The 16,773-nt window shown below is 46.1% G+C and overlaps 1 protein-coding gene across 4 annotated transcripts in view; it reads right to left on the bottom strand.

The window, feature by feature from the left end:
• The window catches only part of LOC133381455 (major histocompatibility complex class I-related gene protein-like), a 38,774-nt gene extending 22,578 nt beyond the window's left edge, over positions 1–16,196 (bottom strand). For 3 of the 4 annotated variants that reach the window (XM_061620595.1, XM_061620598.1, XM_061620599.1), the window contains exon 1: positions 16,047–16,196. In XM_061620595.1, the coding sequence (XP_061476579.1) occupies positions 16,047–16,116 (70 nt within the window). In that variant the 5' untranslated portion in view covers positions 16,117–16,196. Of the gene's footprint in view, positions 1–4,351; positions 4,585–16,046 lie in introns of those variants that run through there. The other variant, XM_061620597.1, reaches the window with a different exon arrangement.
• Between the last annotated feature and the right edge of the window lie 577 nt (positions 16,197–16,773).

Here is a 16,773-nt window from a genome sequence, read left to right as displayed (position 1 = left end):
GTAGACAGTGCTGGGGAGGAGTCAGTGGTCGTGGTGCATGTTGGCACCAACGACATGGGGAAATGCAGCCGTGAGGTCCTGGAAGCAAAATTTAGGTTGCTAGGTAGGATGCTGAAAGCCAGGACCTCCAAGGTGGCTTTCTCTGAAATGCTACCGGTTCCATGCGCAGAACCAGCCAGACAGGCACAGCTTCGCAGCCTCAATGCATGGATGAGACGATGGTGTCGGGTGGAAGGGTTTGGATTTGTTAGGCACTGGGGAACATTTTGGGACAAGCTGGGCTTGTACAAAAGGGACGGGCTCCACTTGAACCAGAATGGAACCAGACTGCTGGCACTTAAAATTAAAAAGGTAGCAGAGCAGCTTTTAAACTGACTGAGGGGGGAAACCCGACAGGAGCTGAGAAAGGTCCGGTTTGGAATAAACCTCCCCCTGGGATAAAAACCAAAGAAATGATGAAATTTTAAAAGGGGTAGGCCTAGAAGTAGGCATTGTGAGAGCAGGGGCACAAGATATAAATTCAGAAGAGCAAAATTACCATAGGCCAAACCACAAGTGCCAAAGACACTTGAAGAGAGACACTGCTTACAAGTGCCTGTACGCTAATGCTAGGAGCCTCCGAACCAAGATGGGAGAACTGGAGTGCTTGGTGTTAGAGGACAGCATTGATATAGTGAGCATAACCGAGACCTGGTGGAATGGAGAAAAACAGTGGGATACGGTTATCCCTGGATATAAACTATATCGGAAGGACAGGGAAGGACGTATTGGTGGCGGAGTCGCTCTATACGTGAAAGACGGCATTGAATCCAGCAAGCTCGAAACCCCAAAAGAGGCAGACTCCTCCACAGAATCGTTGTGGGTGGTGATACCATGCCCCAGGAGGGACTTAATACTGGGAACGATCTATCGTCCCCCTGATCAAAATGCTCAGGGAGACCTGGAGATGACATATGAAATTGAGGAAGCATCCAAACTAGGGAATGTGGTAGTAATGGGTGACTTCAACTACCCGGACATAGACTGGCTGCATATGTGTTCCAGTCATGACAAAGAAGCAAAGTTTCTAGATATTCTAAATGACTATTCCCTAGACCAGTTGGTCATGGAACCGACCAGAGGGACGGCAACCCTGGACTTAATCCTCAGTGGGGACCGGGACCTGGTGCGAGATGTAAGTGTTGTTGAACCGATTGGGAGCAGTGACCACAGTGCTATTAAATTAAACATACATGTAACTGGCCAATTGCCAAGAAAATCCAACACGGTCACATTTGACTTCAAAAGAGGAAACTTCACAAAAATGAGGGGATTGGTAAAAAGAAAGCTGAAAAACAAAGTCCAGAGGGTCACATCACTCGAAGATGCTTGGAAGTTGTTTAAAAACACTCTATTAGAAGCTCAACTGGAGTGCATACCGCAGATCAGAAAAGGTACCGCCAGGGCCAAGAAGATGCCAGCACGGTTAACGAGCGAAGTCAAGGAAGCTCTTAGAGGCAAAAAGTCTTCCTTCAGAAAATGGAAGTCTTGTCTGAATGAAGAAAATAAAAAAGAACACAAACTCTGGCAAAAGAAATGCAAGAAGACAATAAGGAATGCTAAAAAAGAATTTGAGGAGCACATTGCTAAGAACATAAAAACCAACAACAAAAAATTCTATAAATACATTCAAAGCAGGAGACCATCTAGGGAGACAATTGGACCCTTGGATGATAAGGGAGTCAAAGGTGTACTAAAGAACGATAAGGAGATTGCAGAGAAGCTAAATGAATTCTTTGCATCTGTCTTCACAGTGGAAGATATAGGGCAGATCCCTGAACCTGAACTAACATTTGCAGGAAGGGATTCTGAGGAACTGAGACAAATAGTGGTAACGAGAGAGGAAGTTCTAAGCTTAATGGACAATATAAAAACTGACAAATCACTGGGCCCGGATGGCATCCACCCGAGAGTTCTCAAAGAACTCAAAGGTGAAATTGCTGATCTGCTAACTAAAATATGTAACTTGTCCCTCGGGTCCTCCTCCGTGCCTGAGGACTGGAAAGTGGCAAATGTAACGCCAATCTTCAAAAAGGGATCCAGAGGGGATCCCGGAAATTACAGGCCAGTTAGCTTAACTTCTGTCCCTGGAAAACTGGTAGAAAGTATTATTAAAGCTAGATTAACTAAGCACATAGAAGAACAAGCCTTGCTGAAGCAGAGCCAGCATGGCTTCTGCAAGGGAAACTCCTGTCTCAGTAACCTATTAGAATTCTTTGAGAGTGTCAACAAGCATATAGATAGAGGTGATCCAGTGGACATAGTGTACTTAGACTTTCAAAAAGTGTTTGACAAGGTACCTCACCAAAGGCTTCTGAGGAAGCTTAGCAGTCATGGAATAAGAGGAGAGGTCCTCTTGTGGATAAGGAATTGGTTAAGAAGCAGAAAGCAGAGAGTAGGAATCAACAGACAGTTCTCCCAATGGAGGGCTGTAGAAAGTGGAGTCCCTCAAGGATCGGTATTGGGACCTGTACTTTTCAACTTGTTCATTAATGACCTAGAATTAGGAGTGAGCAGTGAAGCGGCCAAGTTTGCTGACGACACTAAATTGTTCAGGGTTGTTAAAACAAAAAGGGATTGCGAAGAGCTCCAAAAAGACCTCTCCAAACTGAGTGAATGGGCGGAAAAATGGCAAATGCAATTCAATATAAACAAGTGTAAAATTATGCATATTGGAGCAAAAAATCTGAATTTCACATATACGCTCATGGGGTCTGAACTGGCGGTGACCGACCAGGAGAGAGACCTCGGGGTTGTAGTGGACAGCACGATGAAAATGTCGACCCAGTGTGCGGCAGCTGTGAAAAAGGCAAATTCCATGCTAGCGATAATTAGGAAAGGTATTGAAAATAAAACAGCCGATATCATAATGCCATTGTATAAATCTATGGTGCGGCCGCATTTGGAATACTGTGTACAGTTCTGGTCGCCTCATCTCAAAAAGAGTATTATAGAGTTGGAAAAGGTTCAGAAGAGGGCAACCAGAATGATCAAGGGGATGGAGCGACTCCCTTACGAGGAAAGGTTGCAGCATTTGGGGCTTTTTAGTTTAGAGAAAAGGCGGGTCAGAGGAGACATGATAGAAGTGTATAAAATTATGCATGGCATTGAGAAAGTGGATAGAGAAAAGCTTCTCCCTCTCTCATAATACTAGAACTCGTGGACATTCAAAGAAGCTGAATGTTGGAAGATTCAGGACAGACAAAAGGAAGTACTTCTTTACTCAGCGCATAGTTAAACTATGGAATTTGCTCCCACAAGATGCAGTAATGGCCACCAGCTCGGATGGCTTTAAAAGAAGATTAGACAAATTCATGGAGGACAGGGCTATCAATGGCTACTAGCCATGATGGCTGTGCTCTGCCCCCCTAGTCAGAGGCAGCATGCTTCTGAAAACCAGTTGCCGGAAGCCTCAGGAGGGGAGAGTGTTCTTGCACTCGGGTCCTGCTTGCGGGCTTCCCCCAGGCACCTGGTTGGCCACTGTGAGAACAGGATGCTGGACTAGATGGGCCACTGGCCTGATCCAGCAGGCTCTTCTTATGTTCTTATGGAGGGTGCTCAAGGGCCCCATGAAGGAGGCAGCCCGGCCCCTCTCTTTTTCCCCAAGAGCCAAGAGCTCTCTGCCTTCCCTTCGCTCTTCCTACCATTATTCAAGGTGCATCTTGGGGAGTGCCAGGTGTGCAGAAAGCAGCAAATAAAGGGTGGAACCAAAGCGACCCCCCCTCCCCATCCACGAAACCTGCTTTTCTAGGCGGCGTCAAAATCCTTTTTTTGTGCGGGAGGTATTAGATCAGGAGCAGGAAAAGGTGGCTTGGACCCACTTTTGGAAGGGAAAGGGAGGAGAAGAGAGGCGCCCTTATCCGAAGGGGCAACAGAATTCAGGGAAAGGGAGACACAACTTCTTCCCCCACCCCCTTTTATATAGCCTCACCCTTCGATCCCGGGCTCACTTTTGGGGGGCGGGGCACACCCGTATGCAAGGAAGCTGGGGGGCAGCCCCCCCTTTTTACAAAAAATAAATAATTATTACAGTTTTTTTCACCACCACCCCGAACTTCTAGGCTGGCTACGAGCCTGGGGTAGAGACGGGAGCGCAGGGGGAACAGCGGGACTCCAGATCAATATAGACCATCTCCAGCCGATGGGGACAGCCAAAGAGACTGGGGCGGAAGCAGACCGGAAAGGGGACTGAATGCCGCCTCCCCCCCATTTGCCCCCAAATAAATGCGCTGCAAACAGGACCTCGCAATGGGCTGACTGCAAATTCTGCCCACCCCTCAAATGGGACAGTTTAGTCCCCGGAGGTTCTCACCAGAACAGTCCCCCAGCAGAAAAGCAGCAGGCCCCAGCAGGAGCAAAACGGGCCATTGAAGCAGCCCCATCGGCTTCGGCGGAGCCCCAAAACCTCGCGTCGTTCTCGTTGCATACGAAGCCCTTACTGCGAAGCGGAGGAAAGGCGCCCCACTCTGGATTCCGGAGCAAAAGTAGTAATTGGCCGAATGAGCAACATTCCACCAATCGGAAAACTGAGTGCCGATTCCAGCAGCGGTTGCTGGGTAAATGTCGTGCTACTAGCACGGTGCTAGCAGGAAAATGGAAAGTGAGCGTTGGCGGCGCCTTGTCGGGAATCGACGCTGGCCGCCCAGAGAGCGAGATTCTCGGGGGGGGGGCGGGGGAGTCAGGCGGAGCTTGGAGGGATCGGAGGGGACCAGCTGCATCGCGAAATAGAGACGGAATGTTTTTCTGTCGGCAGGCGGAGTCTCAGCCCTGCCAGCAAAGGGACAGCTTCTGTCCTGGGTGGAGCCCCAAACCCATTCACTTTCCGGCCATCAGCCACCTCCCCACATTATTTGCCCGGGGGAGGGGGGAGGGGAGATACATGCCTCTCATGGTCTTCACCCAGCTGGTTGTAACATTCCTTTGCTACTTCCAGGTTGACGATGATCGGCTCATAGTTCTGCAAGTTCTGAGTCGTCCTGTCCCAGCACTGGGGATTGTCCTTAATCCCCACCTTCTTCATCCCGGACCAACTTGTTAGTTGGGGCTAACAAGGGAGAAGACAACTGCTTGAGGGTGAGGAAGAGAGCTCTTATAAGAGCCACCTCTAGACAAGGGTCTCCCCCCCCATCAGTTTTCTTTTAACATGTGCCAGGGTAGGAGTAGTCGGGGTCCTGCCATTGAGGTAATATTGAGCAGGGGACGTAATAGCGGTGGGAGGCAGACTGGCCGTTACAGGGGAAGGGATATAAGACATCTTTGAGCTTGCATCCCTTCTGGTCTCCCTTCCAACCCTCGGGACACTGGTAGCTATGCTGGGAACGCCCTGGATCTTACTGCCCTGCTGATGAATGCAAGGTCAGTGACTAATAAAACCACTTTCATTCAGGACTTAATCGACTTCCCAGGAGGAATCGCTCTGCCTGTGCTGCCTCTGGGACGAGCTCCCGTCTCAGAGGAAGCTTTTTCAGTTTTAAAACCAGTCAGATTTTTTGACTGGGAAAAATGTTCTCCCAGGCAAGGGAGAAACGTAGAGATCATCCACAGAAGCTTCGTTGTGTTTGTTGGGGATTGGAATTCATTAGGATTGCCTATGAAAGAAGGAAGCCAGCAGCGTCGGACGGAGCCAGGGATTACAAACAAGCTCTAACTGATTAAGCGAGCCGTTTTTTTTCCTCCAAAGAAAAACGGAAATTAACAGGCAAGCATCCTCCTGTCTACTTCTTATCAGTTTATCGTTAAAGCAAAAAGAGATTTGTCAAAGAATTAGCAACAAAGAAATCCTGGGTGAGTTATAACTTTCTCTTTCATATACGGAATTAAGGAGGAAGAAAATCGAAATAGCCTATCTTTGTTTTTGATTGCAAAAAGCTGGCATAGAATTGGCATTATAAAAATATAAACGGATGAGAGGCATCTAATCTAAAGAGAAAAAATTTGATTTATTTGATATTTGAATATTATATGTTTGGGACTATTTTTTCTGGTCTACTTTTTTTTTTTGCGAATCTGCTTATTCTTCATGCCACTAATCATTTGGACGCTGTGAACTAAATTTGTTTTGGACATATAAGAGATAAGGCAGTTCGTGCTGTCTAGAGGGTGATGTCATCTGGCTTGGAAGATTAACTCATTTGTGACTGGAAAAAGAAATAAACTGTTCTTTGCTTGAGAATAGTGACTATATTGGAATTGAAGGGGTTTTGTTCTTTTGGTTTTAAGAATGACAATCAAGAAGGTGGCTGAGACCCTGGATGTTCAGGAAGGGGTTCTCTCTCTAAATATGTTTCAGAAAATAATGAATGAGATTAAGCTAACGAAACAAGAGCTGGGACAGAACAGACAAGAGATGAAAATTGGATTTGGCAAAATGAGACAGGAGCTGAAAGAAATTCAGGATTCTATAACTGGACAAGAAAAAGAAGATGAAAGAAAGATCAAAGGGAAGGTTCAAGCCCTGGAGATTGGAATAGATTTATCAAATATGGACCTGGAAAAAGATTTGGATTTTATGGTTGTGATGGATCCTAAAGACAAATATTACTGTTTGGAATTCAGCGCTGTCCCTGAAGGAATTGGTGAAGGGATTAGAGATAAAGATATCAACGGCTCGAAAAAATTCCTGGATTGGAAGGATTTGATGGAACTTGAAATAGAGAAAGTTTATAGAATTAATTCCAGATATGTGACAATGGAAAAACTCTCAAGAGATGTGCTAGTGCATTCTGTAAAAAAGAGGAACAGAGATACAACTTTACAACAACATTTCAGTAATACATTCAGAATTGATGGCAAGGAAATATTTGTGATGAAAGAAATTCCTATCAGACTCTTATTATATGACTATGGCAGCAAGATTATTGGGTGTGCAAAGATAGAAGATGGAATCAACACTGATAATGGGAGAATGGGAGAATGGAAGAAGAGCTATTGAAATTACTGGACCTAGTTGACCTGAAGAGATGGATTAATTGACATGTCTATTTGGAGAAAAATTGATGGATATATATCTCAAGGATTAGAAACTTCTCTTTGACTTTTTGTGGAAAGAATAAAATGATGTTAATGAGATTTGATACCAATTAAGATAACCACTGGAGGAAGGTGATTGTATAATTTTATTAAGAGACAGGTTTGTTATATATCATAGACCTATAGCTGATCTACGACAAATCGGACGTCAATAGTTTTTATTGTAATAGTTATTAATTTGTTCTTTTTGTTTTGTTTTTGAAAATTTGAATAAAAATTAATGGGGAAAAAAAAGGACTTAATCCTGGATGAATGCGCTGACCTTGCCTGTATTACCCAAACCTGGCTAAATGACCAAGGCAGAGTAGGTCTCTCCCAGCTCTGCCCACCAGGTTTTGTGGCACTCCAGCAGCCTAGATCCAGGGGACGGGGAGGTGGGGTCACAATTGTCTGCATGAAATCTATCTCCCCTGCTAGGTACCCTGTCCCCAACACCTCCAGCTTTGAGTGTGTGTGCCTGGCATTGGGTCAGGGAGAGAGAGCAGGGATTCTGTTGGTGTACCGTCCACCCTGCTGCCCAGCAGTCTCCCTCCCTGAGCTGGTGGAGCTGGTCTCGGCGTTGGTGTTGCAGTTCCCCAGGCTGATGGTCCTGGGTGACTTCAACATACATGCCGAGGTTAGACTCACTGGTCCAGCTCAGGACTTCATGGCTGCCATGACAACCGTGGGGCTGTCTCTAATATCATCTGGACCAACACATGTGGCAGGACGCACACTTGATCTTGTGTTCTGTTTGGGACAGGAAGAAGGTGATCTGAGGGTGGAGGGGTTCTTAGTGACTCCGTTGTCATGGACAGATCACCACCTGACAAAGTTTAGACTTTGTGCCCCCGGTAACCTGAAGGGCCGATTAGGATGGTCCGCCCCTGGAGACTCATGGATCCAGATGGTTTCCTGAATGCTCTGGAGGATATTCCCAGCATGGCTGGCGATACTGCCGAAGCCCTGGTCAATCTCTAGAATACGGAGGTGACCCGGGGGGTAGACACTATTGCTCCAAAGCGCCCTCTCCCACCAGGGAAGGCCCAGAATACACCTTGGTTTACTCAAACCTTGGGCCTGATGAAGCAGCAGGGACGACAGCTAGAGCGATGATGGAGAAAAACTCAGTCCGCTTCCGATCGAACACAGGCTAGAGCTCATTTTCAAGCCTATCATGTGGCAGTGATGGCAGTGAAGAAAGGGCACTTCTCTGCCACCATTGCATCTGCTCAGTGTTATCCGGTGATGCTTTTCTGGGTGGTCCAGGGTCTTTTAGGCTCTGACCCTATATTAGACTCTGAGCCCTCAGTCACTCACTGTGACATGTTTGTGAGGTAAAATTGCAGATAAAATTGCTTGCATTCGGACTGACTTGGACTCCTCCTTAACTACAGTTGTGCCAGATGTCCCCTAAGCTTCCTCTGGTCATTTTTCTATGGATACCTTTCAGCTTGTGAAGCCTGAGGATGTGGACAGGATTCTGGGAGAATCGAGGGCCACTACATGTTCCCTTGACCTTTGCCCATCCTGGTTAATCAAATCTGCCAGAGGGGGAGTGGCTGACTGGTTGGCATATTTAATTAACACCCCCCTAAGGGAAGGTTCTATGCCAACATTGCTGAAGGAGGCTGTGATTAAAAAAAAAGCCTTCGTTAGACCCTGCAGATCTTAACAACTTCTGCCCAGTCTCCAATCTCCCCTTTCTAGGCAAGGTGATTGAGAGGGTAGCGGCTGCTCAGCTCCAAGTTTTCCTGGATGAATCGGACTATCTAGACCCTTTTCAATCAGGCTTCAGGCAGAGACTGCCCTGGTCACCCTGCTTGATGACCTACGCCGGGCATCAGACGGGGGAATGCATCCCTGTTGGTGCTACTGGACCTCTCGGCGGCCTTCGATACGATCGACCATGGTATACTTCTGGGCCGTCTAGCTGGGATGGGATTGGTAGGCACTGTTTTACAGTGACTCTGGTCCTACCTGACAGACAGGACCCAGAAAGCGGTGCTGGGAGACTACTGCTCGACTCCTGGCCGTTGGCCTGTGGGGTACTGCAAGGTTCATTCTGTCTCCCATGCTCTTTAACATTTATATGAAACTGCTGGGAGAGGTCATCCGGAGATTTGGAGTACAATGTCATCAATATGCTGATGACACTCAGCTCTATCTCTCCCTACCACCTGACTGCAGGGAGGGAGTGCTCATCCTAAACTGGTGCCTGGAGGCTGTGAAGGGCTGGATGTGGGCCAACAAACTGAAACTTAATCCAGACAAGACGGAAGTACTGCTGGTCAAGGGAAAACTGCACCAGGGACGGGGTTGCAACCTGTTCTGGATGGGGTTGCACTCCCCTTGAAGGAGCAGGTCCGCAGTTTGGGAGTCCTCCTGGATCCTGCCCTGCTGCTTGAATATCAGGTGGCTGCGGTAGCCAGGAGTGCTTTTGGCCAACTCAAACTGGTCTACCAGCTGCATCCGTTGCTGGAGGCAGTTGACTTGGCCACAGTGACACATGCATTGGTGACATCGAGGCTTGATTACTGTAACACAGTGGTTCCCAACCTGGGGGCCGGGACCCCCAGGGGCGCGCGCGAAGTAATCCAGAGGGGGCCGTGAACAGTAAAGAAACGAATTATTTATTAATTTTTTAAAAAAGTCTTCACTCCCTCGACACTGTCTGCTTTCCACTGCCGCTGCAGATGACACCTCCCCCTTGCTCCAAACAAGAGGGGAGGCCTTTTCTGAAGCTCCAGAGCGTCTTTCAGGAGCACAAAGGGCAAGCATCTGCCTATAAAATACATGGCAGATGCCAAAGGAGGCTGAGGGTGGGCTACCAGGAAGAAGAGGGAATTGCTATCACTGATTCCTGTCTCCTTGCACTGCCGCTACTGGCAACGCCCTTACTTAGAATGAGAGGAGAGGGCTTTTTGTGAAGCAAAAGGAACAAGCCTGCAAAGAAAGGCTGCTTTCCCCCTTCCTTCCTGGCAGCCAACCTGCCTCCCTGGGGGGAGGGGGTCACAATTTTTTTCCAGCTTATAAAGGGGGTCCCGTGCTCATAAAGGTTGGGAACCACTGCTGTAACGCACTCTATGTGGGGCTCACTTTGAAAACGGTTTGGAAATTGCAGTTGGTTCAAATTGCAGCAGCCAGAATGCTAACTGGAGCACGGCACAGGGAGTATATCACCCTGTACTTTATCGACTCCACTGGCTCCCAATTTGTTTCCAGACCCAATTCAAAGTGCTGGTTCTGACCTTTAAAGCCCTAAACGGCCTTGGACCAATATACCTGAGGGACCGCTTATGCCTGTATGTACCTGCCCGGGATTTAAGATCATCTGTCTCGGGTCTCCTCTGCGTGCCTGGAATGAAAGACGTTAGACTGACAGGCACACGGGAGAGAGCTTTTTCAGCTGTGGCCCCCAAGCTTTGGAACACCCTACCCCAAGAAGTTTGCTCTGCTCTCTCCCTGATGGTTTTCGGAAGACTTCTGAAGACGATCTTGTTCCGGAGAGCCTTTGGGAGGGACTGACACTGATTTTATGCCTTCTACGTTAAATTTTACCTTTGTAGTCCCTTTAGTACCAATCCCTATATATATGTATATGTGTGTGTGTGTGTGTGTGTATATAATTTTATGTATTTTAATTGTATTTTATATATTTTAATTTTGTTTGTGATTTTTACTGCTTACAATTTTATTAGGTACATGTTTGATTTTATTTTTGTAAGCTGCCCTGAGTGCCCTATTACAGGGTAGAAGGGTGGGATAGAAATATTTTAAAGAAATAGATAAATAAAATAGTTCATGACAGAAGCTCTTGGAGGTCCCTGATTCATAGGGTCGCCATAAGTCGTAATCGACTTGAAGGCGCGTAACAACAAATAGTGGAATAACTCTATAGTGTGAATGCAGTCCACTGGCCCATCAAGCCCCCCCATTTGGCCCGCCAGGCTGTTTTCTGGAAACCCCACCCACATGCCCCACACCTGATGTCATATGGAACGTCAGGTGTGGAGTAGGAAGAGAAGTGGCTGCAGAAAGCAGGATTGAACCCCCTCTTCATCAGCTGCTGAGCAGGGAATTCAATCCCCACCCACCCTGGCAGGCCAACCTGGCAGGGAGGGAGATAAAGATCTGCCCTGCCTGGCCAAAAAAGGTTCCTCACCCTGGGTTGGAGTGTTAAACCAGAACTAGATGCTGAGGGGAAATCTTAGTTAGAGGGGATAGAACAGAGGACATTTGTAAGTCAAATCACAACGATATCCAAATGATCACTGTCAGTGATAAAAACTACAGTCTCGCTGCCATTAAACTCTCCCCTTATACATTTCTTCTTTTGTGTACCTGCCCCAACTAAGATTTCACTTTGTGCGTCTGACAAAGTGCCTTTGAGACCACAAAAGCTGATGGCACAATAAACTGCCTCTCAGCCTCAGAGGGAGGCAATGGGAAACCCCCTCTGAATACCGCTTACCATGAAAACCCTCTTCATAGGGTCACCCATTAAGTCGGAATCGACTTGAAGGCAGTCCATTTTCAAGGTGACACAAAGCTCTTAGATGGTCCCTGCTCCAAGAGACTAATATGGCTACACCTCTGGAAACTATTGTGAGTGTCACGTGACCTCACGGGAACATAGGACACTGACTGGCAACAGCATTCAGTGCATATGTTTTTAAATTGCTTTTTTTAAAAATGTGTTTTTAAATTTGTCTATTTGTTTTTAATGTTTTTAATTGCTGTCAACTGCCCAGAGAGCTTTGGCTATGGGGCGGTATACAACTGCAATAAAATAAATAAATAAATAAATAAATAAATAAATAAATTTCACGGTTTCAGACCAAGAGCCTCTGACCTTCTGCAGGCAAAGATTATGCTCTCCTCACTGAGCCACCACAACCCTGAGCTCGTAGGGGAAAGCGTGAGAAATCCATGTAATAACAAACATTTATTTATTTATTTATTTATTTATTTGATTTGTATCCCACCCTTCCTCCCAGCAGGAGCCCAGGGCGGCAAACAAAGCGCTAAAAACACTTTAAAACATCATAAAACAGGTCTTAAAATACATTAAAACACAACAGCATTAAAAACATTAAAAAAATAAACAACTTTTAAAAAGGGTTAAAAACATTATTTAAAAAAGTATTAAGCAATTCTAACACAGACACAGACTGGGATAGGTCTCAACCTAAAAGGCCTGTTGAAAGAGGAGTCTTCAAAAGGCGCCAAAAAGATAGCAGAGATGGTGCCTGCCTAATATTTAAGGGGAGGGAATTCCACAGGGTAGGTGCCGCCGCACTAAAGGTCCATTTCCTATATTGTGCAGAACGGACCTCCTGATAAGATGGTATCTGCAGGAGGCCCTCACCTGCAGAGCACAGTGATCGACTGGGTATATAAGGGGTACGACGGACTTTCAGGTATCCTGGTCCCAAGCTGTATAGGGCTTTGTACACCAAAACTAGAACCTTGAACTTGGCACGGTAATAATCCAGACACATGGGTCCACCAAGGAAAGCCAACAGCTCCCCAATTCCATGCTGCATTTTTCAGGGGGCCAGTGAAAGACACAGGATTGTCAGCTGATAAGAAGAGCAGGCGAGGTTAGAGGGACTGAGCTTGCATCAGGAGGGAAACATTGCAAAACTCCATCAAAACATTTCACCCATATTTTGTAATCCAAGTTTAGGGAACTACAACAACATCACGGGGAACTCTACCATTTCACTTTCATCACCCTAAAGCCTGCTACTCTCAATCCTTTAATTTGCAAACTACTTAGAGGGTTTTTTTATTTTTATATATATGAAGCAGTCTATAGATTGATTAAATAAGTAAAATAAATGAATCACCGTGGAAAGCAGGTCAGTATTATTAACCTCTCTGGTAGTGCAGAGGAAGAGAGCAGCTTACCTAAGGAGTTCACGACAGAGGAGAGATTCCAAGAGGGGATTTCTTTATTATTCATTCAAAAGATTGTTAACTCGCCTTGCAGAGCCCACTGCCCAGACAACTCGGCTTACAAGACTCTAAAGCACATGAACATACTATTATAAAACCAAACTAAACGGCGACTCCTAAAGATTTTTTATCCCCAAGTACAACACAGTTCAGCCAAATGCAATGTGTCTTCAAAGTTTTCTGTATAAAGACAAACAGTGATAAATTATTTATTTATTTATTTATTTAATTCAGTTTCTATACCGCCCATAGCAAGCTCTCTGGGCGGTGCACATCAAGCACATCAAGCCATCCATATCTATCTCCTTGGGGCAGGAAGTTCCAAAGGTGTGTGGCCACCACCAAGAAAGCCCTTCTAGTCTCCACCAGCCTAACCGGTCTCAGTGGTGTACTAGAATGCAGGACCTCAGACACTGGTGTCAATGCTTGAGCAGGCCTATACCCAGGGTAAGTGATCCTATATCCAGTCATAGGAAGCCCATTGGTCTATCTGCCTCAGTATTGTCCAGGATTTCAGACAGGGTCTGTCCCAGCCCTCCCTGGAGGTGCCAGGGATCAAACCTGGGACCTTCTGCATGCAAGGCAGGTGCTCTACCACTGAGCTACAGCCCTGTCCCTTCTACCAGCAGGTTTACAAGAGAGATCTGGTTAGGTTTATTATTATTATTATTATTATTATTATTATTAGACTTGTTTGATGACATGGTTAGAGTTTACGACGTGGGAGACCAGGGTTCGAATCCCCACCCAGCCATGAAGCTCACTGGGTGACCTTGGGCCACTCACTGCCTCTCAGCCTCAGAGGAAGGCAACGGTAAACCCCCTCTGAATACGGCTTACCATGAAAACCCTATTCGTAGGGTCGCCATAAGTCGGGATAGACTTGAAGGCAGTCCATTATTATTATTATTATTATTATTATTATTATTATTATTATTATTATTATTATTATTATTATTTGTTGCTTGTTATCCAAGGGTCCCCAAGTAACTTTCAACAGAATTAGAAACATAAGAAGAGCCCTGTGGCTGGATCAGGCCAGTGGCCCATCTAGTCCAGCATCCTGTTATCATGGTAGCCAACCAGATCTCGCAATGGGAAGCCCAAAAGCGGGACCCGAGCACAAGAGCATCTCTCCCCTCCTGCAGTTTCCAGCATTCGGTATTCAGAGGCATTTACCGATTTTGACAGTGGAGGCAGAACATAGCCACTGTGGCTAGTAGCCATTGATAACTTTGTTTTTGTAATATGCCTTCAAGTCGATTAGGACTTATGGCGACCCTACGAATCAGCAACCTTGTTGTCCATGAAAAAAGATAAATATATTAAAAGCCATACACCATAGCAACATAACATACAAGCCAAGCATGGCAATCCCCTCATGCAGCCACAGGAAGCTTCAGCAGCACAGTAACAACAGACAACATCATCTCAGCCTATCAAATGCCTGGGGGAAAAGGGTAAGCCTTTAGCAGGCACCAAAAAGACGTCAGCAAAGGTGCCAGGCAGACCTTGCTGGGGGAGCGCATTCCACAGAACAGGGAGCCACAATGGAAGAGGCCCTTGTCACCACCCTCCGAGAAGGGCTTCAGAAGAAGATCTCAGGGTCCAGCTAGGTTCATATTGGGAGAGGTGTTTCAGATTTTGGGGGTCCTGAGCCATAAAGAGCTTTATTGGTCAAAACCAGCACACTGAACTGGGCTCGGAAACATACAGGCAGTCACTGTAGTTGTAACAGAATCAGTGTCGCGTGACCTGTTTGCCTTGAACCTGACAACTATCAGGCAGCTGCATTCGCCACTAATTGAAGCTTCCTAACCGTCTTCAAAGGCAGCCCCACATAAAGCGCACTGCAGCAGTCCAGCATTGAGGTAACCACAGCATAGATCACTGTAGCCAACTTATCTCTATCCAGATAGGGTGGCAGTCGGGCCACCAGTGTCACTTCTCACTTTAAAAAAAGTCCCAAAGCAATTTGCAACCGAAGTAAAAAAAATACAGCGGAAACCACATAAACATTATTTGAAAACTGATTTAACAGTACAGTCATATTATTGGTGCTGCCCAAATGCCTAGGAGAAAGAAAGTGTTGTTGCCTGATGCAAAACAATGGCAAGGCTGGCACCAGATGGACCTTACTGAGAAGATCACTCCATAAATGGGGGGCTACTTCAGACAAGGCCCATTCTTTTGTTGCCACCCTCCAAGTCTCCCTTGGAGGCTGCATGTTGAGAAGGGCCTCAGATGAGGATTTTAGGGTCCAAGCAGGTTCATATGGGGAAAGGCAGTCCTTGGGGTATAGATGTTCCCAGCCCTATGAGACTTTCAAGATATTTATTTATTTATTGTATTTATATACCATAACTAAAAACATTAAAACAAATATATAGAAATTTAAAACACATCTTTTAAAAACAATTTAAAACACAATTCAGAAATTTAAAACAATTTAAAAAACACATGCTAAAATGCCTGGGGTCAGAAACAAGCTGCTAGCCAGTGCAGTCAGGCCAGAATTGATGTTATCAGTCCACACCTTCTTGTCTGCATTGACAGTTGGGCTGCTATATTCTGCCCTAGCTGTAGTTTCCAAACCGTCTTCAAAGGCAGCCCCATGCACAATGCATTGCAGCAGTCTAATCTGGAGGTTACCCGAGCACTCGTAGACAAGTAAACCCTGACTATCCCTGTAGATTCGCGAGGGTTTCTGACTCCTATACGTTCAACAGTGACAACAACGAAATGGCTCTCCTCTGACTCCTGCCCGAAACTCCTTCCCAACAAGGAAACGACTCTCCTCCCGAACTAAATCCAATCCTGAAGGAAACCAGGAGTGGGTTCCCATGCACAGCAGAAGCTCTACCAGCTTACCGTCCAGCCGTGGCCAGCCGCAGGAGAGTAGCTTTAGTCCAAAATATCTGGAGGGCACTAGGATGGCGAAAGCTGCTGTGTACACACCCCACGCGGTTAATCCGGATTCAAAAGCCGCCCCTGCTGCCAACATACGAGGCAGCCTAGCCCCCAAAGGTACTCACCTGACCAGCTTCCCACCAGAGAGACGAGGGCAACCCACGGAACCAAGAAGTGCCACCAAAATAGCCCCATCTGAGCCCGGACAGCGCTTGGGCGCGCTTATTTCCTCCGACCTGTTTCGAGCACTGCTGTAATGGGAATCGAAAGCTTACTGGAAGGCATAAATTGTTAGAGCTGTAATTGGCCGAGGGGAACACACTCAGCCAATAGGAAAAATCAGCAAGTAGTTGCTTGGCGGACGTCGCCGTCAGAGCGAGTTCTGACTGTGCGGGGAAACTCCTATCATTATGAACCAAGTTCTATTATAAACTGCGTAGAAGCCAAACGGTTTGATCTTGATTAAGAAATGATTGTTAACAGCAGCCCAGATGACTCTGTGCCACTCATGGAAAAAATGAGATCCACCAAACATGGAAAATTGACTAAGAAAGATTTGGGATGTGGCTCAGAGGATCAAACACGCAAATATTAAAAAGTGTTAGAGAAGGTCACAACACCAAGACGACAGAGTCATAGAAAAACGGAGCCTGTTCATAACATATTAGAACAAAGAATGCAGAAGGCAATAAATCCATATCAATTATTTGGGTAGATGTGGATTTAAACATATTTGAAGTCCAGCTGTATAAGAAATATTTTTATATGCTGCATATTATGATTTTTGTATGAATTAAAAGGATTGATCGGGTGATCTTATATTGAATAATGTGGAATGTTTTTGTACAGCAT

The sequence above is a fragment of the Rhineura floridana genome, chromosome 3 (genome assembly GCF_030035675.1).
Source record: "Rhineura floridana isolate rRhiFlo1 chromosome 3, rRhiFlo1.hap2, whole genome shotgun sequence".
Lineage (NCBI taxonomy): Eukaryota > Metazoa > Chordata > Lepidosauria > Squamata > Rhineuridae > Rhineura > Rhineura floridana.
This window is presented reverse-complemented; position numbering and strand designations above follow the sequence as displayed.